This window comes from Protomyctophum parallelum, assembly GCF_964188405.1.
Source record: "Protomyctophum parallelum genome assembly, chromosome: 2".
In the NCBI taxonomy this organism is placed as follows: Eukaryota; Metazoa; Chordata; class Actinopteri; order Myctophiformes; family Myctophidae; genus Protomyctophum; species Protomyctophum parallelum.
The window spans coordinates 3,447,644-3,458,128 of record NC_139699.1 but is presented as its reverse complement, the minus strand read 5'-3'; the positions used below and the strand labels follow the sequence as shown (position 1 = coordinate 3,458,128).

General features: G+C 44.4%; 1 protein-coding gene across 1 annotated transcript in view; it reads right to left on the bottom strand.

Annotated features, from left to right (window-relative positions):
• Positions 1-1,251: 1,251 nt before the first annotated feature.
• Positions 1,252-10,485, bottom strand: part of LOC310854463 (prepronociceptin-like) — a 30,959-nt gene continuing 21,725 nt past the window's right edge. The window contains exons 3-4 of the mRNA XM_083759124.1: positions 5,049-5,170; positions 1,252-2,550 (exon numbers count right to left, since the gene is read on the bottom strand). Coding sequence (XP_083615250.1) covers positions 1,930-2,550; positions 5,049-5,159 — 732 coding nt within the window. The 5' untranslated portion in view covers positions 5,160-5,170 and the 3' untranslated portion in view covers positions 1,252-1,929. The remainder of the gene's footprint in view (positions 2,551-5,048; positions 5,171-10,485) is intronic.

Here is a 10,485-nt window from a genome sequence, read left to right as displayed (position 1 = left end):
AGTTGAAACGAAAAGTTTTATTTAGCTGGGGCCTTGGGACCAAAGTCATGCTGGACCCTATAGCCTGGGCACCATTTCATTTAGGGTATATGGTCCTGTAGGGTATATGGTCCTATAGCCTGGGCACCATTTCATTTAGGGTATATGGTCCTGTAGGGTATATGGTCCTATAGCCTGGGCACCATTTCATTTAGGGTATATGGTCCTGTAGGGTATATGGTCCTATAGCCTGGGCACCATTTAATTTAGGGTATATGGTCCTATAGCCTGGGCACCATTTCATTTAGGGTATATGGTCCTGTAGGGTATATGGTCCTATAGCCTGGGCACCATTTAATTTAGGGTATATGGTCCTATAGCCTGGGCACCATTTAATTTAGGGTATATGGTCCTATAGCCTGGGCACCATTTAATTTAGGGTATATGGTCCTATAGCCTGGGCACCATTTAATTTAGGGTATATGGTCCTATAGCCTGGGCACCATTTAATTTAGGGTATATGGTCCTATAGCCTGGGCACCATTTAATTTAGGGTATATGGTCCTATAGCCTGGGCACCATTTAATTTAGGGTATATGGTCCTATAGCCTGGGCACCATTTAATTTAGGGTATATGGTCCTGTAGGGTATATGGTCCTATAGCCTGGGCACCATTTAATTTAGGGTATATGGTCCTATAGCCTGGGCACCATTTAATTTAGGGTATATGGTCCTGTAGGGTATATGGTCCTATAGCCTGGGCACCATTTAATTTAGGGTATATGGTCCTATAGCCTGGGCACCATTTCATTTAGGGTATATGGTCCTGTAGGGTATATGGTCCTATAGCCTGGGCACCATTTAATTTAGGGTATATGGTCCTATAGCCTGGGCACCATTTAATTTAGGGTATATGGTCCTATAGCCTGGGCACCATTTAATTTAGGGTATATGGTCCTATAGCCTGGGCACCATTTAATTTAGGGTATATGGTCCTATAGCCTGGGCACCATTTAATTTAGGGTATATGGTCCTATAGCCTGGGCACCATTTAATTTAGGGTATATGGTCCTATAGCCTGGGCACCATTTAATTTAGGGTATATGGTCCTGTAGGGTATATGGTCCTATAGCCTGGGCACCATTTAATTTAGGGTATATGGTCCTATAGCCTGGGCACCATTTAATTTAGGGTATATGGTCCTGTAGGGTATATGGTCCTATAGCCTGGGCACCATTTAATTTAGGGTATATGGTCCTGTCGGGAGCGGATGATATCGTTACGTCATGTTGTAGTATTGTTTTGTAGTCGACGGGCAGGAACAACAGGCGGCAACTTCCTTTCCCGTCAAACCGATTTTTCTCAATAAAAGCTACAGGCTACGAGAGCTTTTATTGAGAAAAATCGGTTTGAGGGAAAGGGAAGTTGCCACCTGTTGTTCCTGCCTGTCGATATCATCCGCTCCCGACAGGATCATACAGACTCTTGAAACAGAGACCAGGTTTTCCTAAGAGGTGGTGGAAAGCCTGGTGAGGTGAGGTTAGCTGGACCCCAACCAACATGGACCCTGGAGGCATGCCATCCCCGCCCGGATGTCATTTTAAAAAACCACCGCCCCGATCTGCCAGTTAAAATGAAGGCGATCCCCTCAGGGTCCAATAATGGTTTATCTATCCTATCCTAATAGAATCAAAAGGCTTGCAGTCGATCCTTATTTCATGGGAGGCGAGTACTCCATTGAGTCTCAGATATAAAATCTGGTCATGATTTTATAGTGTGTTTTCAGGGACCTCAAGGTTGGATACCACTTCTAGTTACATTTAGTTGTAGTTACATGTGAGTGGAGCTGTGGCATCTGTTTATAGAAAGCCAATCAGAATGCAAACTAAGGGAATTAAATTAAATTGCAGGGCATAGCTTTGGGGGCTGAAGCTAAGGGGGTGTGGTCCGCTAAACCTGGTTCTGCTGGGTGAGGTCCTGCTCTGACATGCTGCTGAACGCGGTGGCGCGGGTGCTCATGCCCAGGTACTGCTTCAGGAACTCGCTGAATCGCTTCTGGTTATTCCACTTGCGTGCCGACTTCCTCACGCCGATGAAGCCGCCGTAGCGCTTCTGGAAGGAGCGCCCCGCCGGGGAGACCAGCTTCCTGTAGCCGTGTCTCCCTTTCATGAACCCGCCGAACCGTTTGGACACGTCCAGGCCTGCTGCTTCGTCGTCCTGCTGTTCCCCCTCCATCTCATTTCCCTCTTCGACGTCCTCCTCCTCCTGCAGAGCTGATAGGGCATTCGGGGACTTGTAGGCTGAGTCCAGCTGGACTTTTCGACTCCCCAAGCCCCTCTCATCCAATCCCAGAGCCCGTCTGATGTGGTCGAATCTCTGCAGGGTGAAGGGGTTTAGCTCCGCGTCCTCTTCCCCTTCTGGCAGAATGGCGTCCACTTCCTCCTGGGCTCTCTTCAGCGCGGCGTGCTCCGCGTAGACGGCGATGGAGGTGGGAGGCAGCTCGGAGGTCTCGCGACAGAAGTCCCACGTGAAGGCCGGGGAAATGTTGCTCTCGCACTCGATGAAACACACCTTTCACGGGAGGAGACAAGAGACAAGTTATCATTTACAGTTTTCACAGGTCCTTGATGATGGAGTACTTCAGTGCCACATCTGGCCCTAAAGATGCCCCAATGGTTTTATATCATTTAATTCACCTGTTAAAGTTAAACTTTAGTGGACTTTGACTGGGCTTCATCCAATAGCAGACAAGTATGTGTGGTTGACTCAACTTGGCCGCCATTGTCTGTAGTTTTCTTAGTGAGCGGACATCCACTTCTCACTCGAGAGGACTACGAACCAGAACATACATCTATGTATCACATTCTGCACCACCCACTTTCAGCACAAGATAGCCGAACGTCACTCCTGCGTTTGTGTGACCGCAACAATGTCACCAAAACAAATTAATGTATGGTCAAGGTCCATTTGCTGAAGATGATTAAAGTGAATTGGATTAAGATGCTATCTAGTTGTTTACAATGCAATACAGTTTTATGTTTTTATGTCTGTCCGGGTACTCAGTAGCCTACGGTCTGGTGCCCGAGAGATTGATAAAAAACGACGGAGATTAATGATATCAAAACCGGTCGCATCGCTCCACAGCCTAGGAGCGCTTGTTGCGCAATCCTCGATGTTGCGCAACAGTGAGACGTCATCGAAGATGTTCCCCCCTGTTTAGCCGCGATCGTCGCGACGACAACGAAAATCTTAAAACGTTAATAACTCGCGATCTAAATCATCCCGCCTAATCATAAAAAAAGGTTATGTGTTAGACGCTGTCCAGTCACTAGTTGCGTTAGATTTAATCTTACCTCCCATTGTTGTCGATCGCCTCTAGAGGGGTTTGGCTACACCAGATTAATGTAGTAAGAGAGTGGTGACACGCTTTGATCTCGCCGCAAAGCGGGTGCCTATGGGCGATAGTTCCAAACATTGCTCCTATGGGCGATAGTTCCAAACATTGCTCCTATGGGCGATAGTTCCAAACATTGCTCCTATGGGCGATAGTTCCAAACATTGCTCCTATGGCTGGAACTATCCCATTGAGATAGAATGAGCACTTCCTGCATTCCATTGTTACAATGAGAGTCAACGGGAGTGTCATTACTCTGGGCTACACTTAGCTGCTACAGCCACATCCGGAACAACATCCGGTCCGTCTGTAAAAGTGCTCCGTGTTATGGCTGGCCACATTTTATTAATGGATTAAATAACCCTGGGCAATAAATGTGTTAAGTAATGGTACATCCTTTGCTTTCTGCCATCATGTCCTGTCTCTCCACCATAGTCTGCCTCAAAAGGTTTTCTAAACAAAGCAGGGCTCTGATGAAAAGGTTTAGGTTTAGATGTTACTGTGACAGACACGAGAGAGAGTCAGAGAGGAAACCCTGGAGATGGGAATCGAATGTACACGCACCACGCACACTATTTATCCAGGGGATTCAATTAGCCAATGCAAATTAAAAGTCCAAATGCTGAGAGGGCGATAAGGGTGAATCACAAAGGGAGGGGGGGGGGGGGGAGAGGTAGAGGAAGGTAGTGGTGGTGTTGAAGGAGTCATTGATAGAGGAGGAGCAGAGATGTAGGGGTCACATGAATGAATGAGGAGGGTGAAATGGAGGGAAGCATACAGTATGAGAGCCTTCTTGGTTTGTTATTCAATCATCAAATCTAAAGAGACCACGTGGAGGAGAGAGAGAGAGAGAGAGAGAGAGAGAGAGAGAGAGAGAGAGAGAGAGAGAGAGAGAGAGAGAGAGAGAGAGAGAGAGAGAGAGAGAGAGAGAGAGAGAATGACTGAGTGAATAGAGAGAGAGTATGACTGAGTGAATAGAGAGAGAGAGAGAGAGAATGACTGAGTATGACTGAGTGAATAGAGAGAGAGAGAGAGAGAGAGAATGACTGAGTATGAGAGAGAGAGGAGAGAAGGAGTCAGTGTGCGACAGGGAGCATGTGTGTGTTTGCAGGGTCCATTACATTAAGTTCTAATGAAATCGGAGATTCCACATCAAACCAAACTAACTATGTTCCTTGGCCCATTAGATCTCTATATTGACCAGTAATTGCTTCCCTTTTAAAGGGACAGTGCATCGTAAGAAAGATGCACTGTCCCTGCCTGTCATTATTAAACATAAAAGGGTTCATGTGTTTGCATTAATATGAGAAAGATGTGTAATCATTTCATATTATTACATAATTGCAGTGCAATTTGTAGCATTCTTGTGTAGACTCCATCCAATTATATCAAATCAGACTTAATTGAAAATTGACGATTTGGTTGTCACAGCTGTGTCTGTACGTGTGTGGTGCATTGTGTTATTCTTTAGCTATTGAAAAATAGCAGATCTGCAAGCTCCGACTTGTAGGTCTGCTATTTTTGAAAAATCGTGAAAATGTGGGGCAAATTTGGAAATATATATTCTTTCAGAGCGAACATTTTTAACTCAAATATTTGCTTCTCTGGGGTCCCTGGAACAACATATTTTGAGATGGGGGTCACTAGCCAAATAAATAATTAGTGGGGTCCTTACATGAGATAGTGGAGTCCTGCTGCAGGAGAGGCAGTCGGCCTGGCAGTCGCCACAGTGTCCCGCCGGCACACACAGCCACAGCAGCAACACAGGCAGCAGAGGACTCTTCATGGTGCCACAGTCTGCAACACAGAATAGGGTGGTCAATTGGCTCGAGAAACAAGAGCCATCCTTAGGTGATATAATGGTTATGGGATAAAGGCCTATTCATACTATAGTTTTAGGTGATACGGTGACCACCGAAACAGTGGTCAGTAAAAACAGAAAGATGTGTACGGGTGAGCGGTAAGTCGCTTATCACTGTCGGCGTGACGTCGTGTTCTAGTTTCCCCAACCACCATGGTGTCACCTTATCACCATGGTGTCACCTTATCACCATGGTGTCACCTTATCACCATGGTGTCACCTTATCACCATGGTGTCACCTTATCACCATGGTGTCACCTTATCACCATGGTGTCACCTTATCACCATGGTGTCACCTTATCACCTCAACCACCATGGTGTCACCTTATCACCATGGTGTCACCTTATCACCTCAACCACCATGGTGTCACCTTATCACCATGGTGTCACCTTATCACCTCAAACTGGAGTTGGAATAGGCCTAAAGGGCCTTGCAAACGTGGAGCGAGGAACGCAGGCGTTGTTGCATGGATCAACACAGGTCTCCAGTAGGGATGGGTATCGTTAGGATTTTTTCGAGTCCGGTACCGATTCCGGTTCTGCTTATCGATTCCGGTTCTTAACGGTTCCCTATTTCGGTTCCAAAATGATATAAAAGAGGTCAAATGTTTAACAAAAAAGCTCAATGTCAATTTAAGACATGTAATGAATAAATAGTGTAACATCCTCTTCCACAGTAGACTACCACAGTACTGTGGTAAAGGCCTACAGTTAGGCTACTGACAAGTAAATAATAACATAAAAATTTAATGTATGATAGGCTATTTCATATACCGGTAATATCACATCAGAACAGTGCAACACTACAGTGCTTCAACGGGAGGGAGGGGGAGAGAGAGAGAGAGAGAGAGAAAAAAAAGAAAGACGTGTTAGAGAGAGCGTCTCTCTCTGACGCGCGCGCGAGAGAGAGAGAGAGAGAGGGAGAGAGAGATACGTGTTAGAGAGAACCGGTGGTACGTTCGTTCCATAAAATGAGAGATCCACAACGCGCATGGAGCTGCGCCAGGCTGCAAAACCCCCCATGCGCTCATCGATCTGCCGTTCGTTGCATGAAGGGCAGATCTGTGGGGGCTCTCTCCCGAAGTTAACTTTGTTGTTGTATTGTGTGCGAGAATAGAGAAAACCGAAATTGAATTATTGTAATGGGTACCCGGTACTCGAGCATGTTCGGTTCGGTACCGGATTGGTCCCGACGTTCGGGACCCACCCCTACCTCCAGGTCTGTTGAAGATGGGCGCAACAACGCAAGCGTAAAAATAAGTGGTCCCGTGCAACAAATGCACGGGACCACGCTCACGTAAATACGCTTGCGTTGTCATACCGCGACTTCTCCGAGCAAAAACGCAGGTCTCGTTGAAAATTAACTATTGGCGCGTTTTATCGCTCCCCGTTCGCAAGGCCCTTAAGGCTTCATCTTCTGTTAAAATAGGTATAGGTTGCGCTCATCCAGTCCAGTCCCTTGCTGGTGGTGCTGGACATAGATAATAACAGTGTTCATCACCTGACGAAGGCCAACAATGACCCAAACGTCATGGACCTGTAAAATGTCAGTGTGGAGAGGAGCTGTGTGACTTTCGCCATCATCTTCTCTTAAAATTTAGGAAATGTAATGGATTCAAATTCCTAATCCTAAACAATATTTAACTGTACTTTTACTGTATCATTTGAAAAGATGTCATTTTGTCAGCCAACCACTGAACAACGCTAAGAGAGATGGAGAAAGTCGTGAAGAAAAGTTGGAGTTAGGAGTGGGAAATCGTTTGACCTTGGAGCATAGAATATGGGTCTTGGGAATATGTCAAAAACACAAGCAATGTTTTCGTCTCATTAAACAAGCCCATTTGTTCTCTTAATTGGTGCCTGAATTAACGCCTACAGGCACACTGACAGAGTCACTGTGTGTCATAGCACAATTATTATGCATAATATACATAAACACACATTCTCACTCACACACATAAGTAAGCCTGCAGCCTGCCAAGCACACACTATCATGCCCGCATGCACGCACGCACAATCATAGGCTACTTGGGTTCGGTGAGAGAACAGGTTGTCGTTGTGGTACCTTTTGCTAATTGCACTGAAATTTCACATTACATTTCATTATGTCCCTGAAATTGTAATTCATTTGGATGATTGCGATGTAATTGCAATTCCTTCCAGTCACTTCACCAGATAAAACATTTCTTTCCCCCTTAGAACCCATTTCTATAAGATTCAAATTTTCAGTGTTTCAGTTCCAATATTGTCTGCTGTTTTCGTTTAGTCTCATCACTTCCTATTTGCCTGGTTTATCTTGTATCCTGTAAGCGTTCTCATCACTCCTCCTGAAGCCATGGGCGCTGCTTCTCCTGTCGCGTCCGGACGTGGCCGAACACAGACATGATTTCAACAGCTCGCAACATGGTTGACAGATTTCTTTCAACAGCCAGACCACAACTTTGATCAAAGATTTAGTGTCGTAAAGCATATAATATGTAAGAAATTAAACCAGTGTTGATTTCGCCGACAGACTGATTTCTGTCCGTCGACTATCTTTTTTTGAAAAGAAAGATGAAATGATGAAAAGATGAAAACGAAATAAAAAAATCACACCCTTGTGAACTGAGTGGTGCAACTGAATACCGGAAGACTCGACCCGGTGCTTGCCCGTTTTTCCTCCCGGAATTGTCACCAAAGATAACTTTGTAATATGCTATTGGCTGTTTGTATTCTTTTTGGAAAAATATAAAAAGATACTCCTGTAGAAAGGCTATATTATTTTACTTATATTGACCCTATAAACAATTTAGTATTATTTAGTATATGTAAGGTTTTGCACACTCAAATGGTACCTCGTCAGATAATCCCCACATATCCTACAACAACTTCTGTGAACAGACTTCAATGTAGTAGATTTTCATAAATTATATTTGTACTTAGGCTGTTCTGCTGTCATGAAAGTTTATAGTTAGAGAAATTCAAAGTCCAGCCGTCTGCTGTCCAGCCTCTCCCACCCCTCACATTGGGGAAAATTCTGGGAGGAAAACGGGGCGAGTCTTCTTGTTACCGTGCAACTCCCACCCCACCTCTCTATCTCATTAGCTCTATCCCTCTCTCTGTTTCTGGTAAACAGCGCCCCTACTGGATACTAATAGTCATATACTGGTGCTCATTAACCAACACATACTCTAGACAGAGTAGACACATAGGTGAACACATAGACGGTGAACACGGGCATTGCTGTTCCTTGGAGTGGTTGCACCACTCAAAAATAAGATATGACTGTGACACTACCAGTCTGGTAACTGCATTTATATTCTATTTCTATACTGCGTTTTGTTTGATACGTGTGTATGAGGCCACGGTCTCAGGCCTCATACACACGTATCAAACACATGTTCTGTGTTCTGTCTGTGTTTGATGGCCGCCACAATGCTTTTCCAATGGGAGTCACATGGTTTTTACCAAACATTTGTGTTTGATTGCTGATTGCTGCCCACCCCCCCATCAAACACAAATATTTGGTCAAACCATGTGACTCCCATTGGAAAAGCATTGAGGTGGCCATCAAACACAGACACAGAACACAGAACATGTGTTTGATTTGTTGGCCGGCGCCAACCCCCATCTCTAAATATTTTGTGCCAGAGACAAATCAAAGTTTTGAGTTAAAAATGGTTTGTATATATGCAAAACGAGAGAGAGAGAGAGAGAGAGATCTACAAGCTCAGCACGGCACGAACCAAATGTGCATGTAACATGTAACATGTAACATGTAACAATGTAACATGTAACATTTCTCAGTAAAATGAATACTGTGGATTTTACTGCGTGTGTGTGTGTCTTCTGGCTGTGTATCCTTTTATAGATATGCACACGAGAAGGCACATTCATCAACATAACGTACTTACAGTTTGTGCATCATCAGATTAAGGTAAATGGATCATCTACCTCACTGCTTCTCAGCAGATGTTATGTTTTTTCTTTATTTGTGAAAGAAAAACTGTTTCCATTGCAGTCTGGCAGTGGTTCTCCACCAAATATAGACCCAGGTAGATCTTTAACTTTGAGAGCGTGACATGAAAGCAATTTTTATTTTACGCTCTCCATTGTTGTTAAACATCTGCATTAGTTAATATACAAGAAGTCTACACAATTAAAGAATGTAGAAGAATTGCTATTTTGATCAACACGTGACCTGTGTTATTTCTCCTAATGTACCACATCATCAATACAGCTAAATCCAACTATAAATATCTAGTATTTGGTCTGACAGGCTAAATCTCATCAAATTGTGGTCCGTGGCTCAAATGCTGAATACATAATGGACCTTAATGATATGAGGGTTGAAAACCCCTGGTCTACTTTGTCTATGAAATCTGGGGGCTCTAAGAACAGGCTCATCAGCTGCATCTAAGCATGAATAAAAGGTATGTCTTGCCTTCTACAAATTAAGATAATATTTCAGACGCTTTGTTACAGTATATGACCAAAAACAACACCACCACTGAAACTGAAGTGATTCTCCTTATTTATCATCTAATGTTGGGTTGTTCTTTCACAAAGCAAATCCTTTAAAGCCTAGGGCCCTCATTTCTCAATCGAGTGTAAAATCTGCCACAGATTCGAGTGCAGGTTTCGTAGTACACCCACGTCGCCACGGCATTTATAAAGTGATCGCAAACAGCTGATCCTTCCTTAATTTCGTTCCGACGTTAATAAATGTGACGGCTGAAATCTATCTGGCACGCCCTATGAAATCAAGCCTCGCCCTCGTTTTTGCGACATGAACGTTCTGCAATACGACCAAACAACGCATGGTGACCATAGTTACACAATGGAAAAAGCAAATAAAAAGGTTTGCCCTTGCTGCCCGCCCCACCCCCCCCTCTCATACACACACACACAGGCGCACGCACGCACACGCAACTTGCAAGCCCAACTGGTGTGTTATTGTATTTTAAATATATAAAGAACGAACACCTGAATGAATTAAATAAAGCTGTAGGCCTACCCTGTCTGTTTCTCCTCTCACCTAGCTTGCCTTTCTGGTTAGTAAACCACAGCATGCAAGCCACCTTTGTTTTAAATGGTCCCCCAAACCGTCCACACTTCACACCTAACGCTAACGGCCGGGGATGCGCCCCCCCCCCCCACCCCATGCTAATTTGCCCAGTCAATAATTTGATCCACGCTACGCCTGCTGTGTGTTGTAAGTTGTGTACTGTTGTAGCCTATATTAAATTATTAAAGTCTTCATTAATTTAAT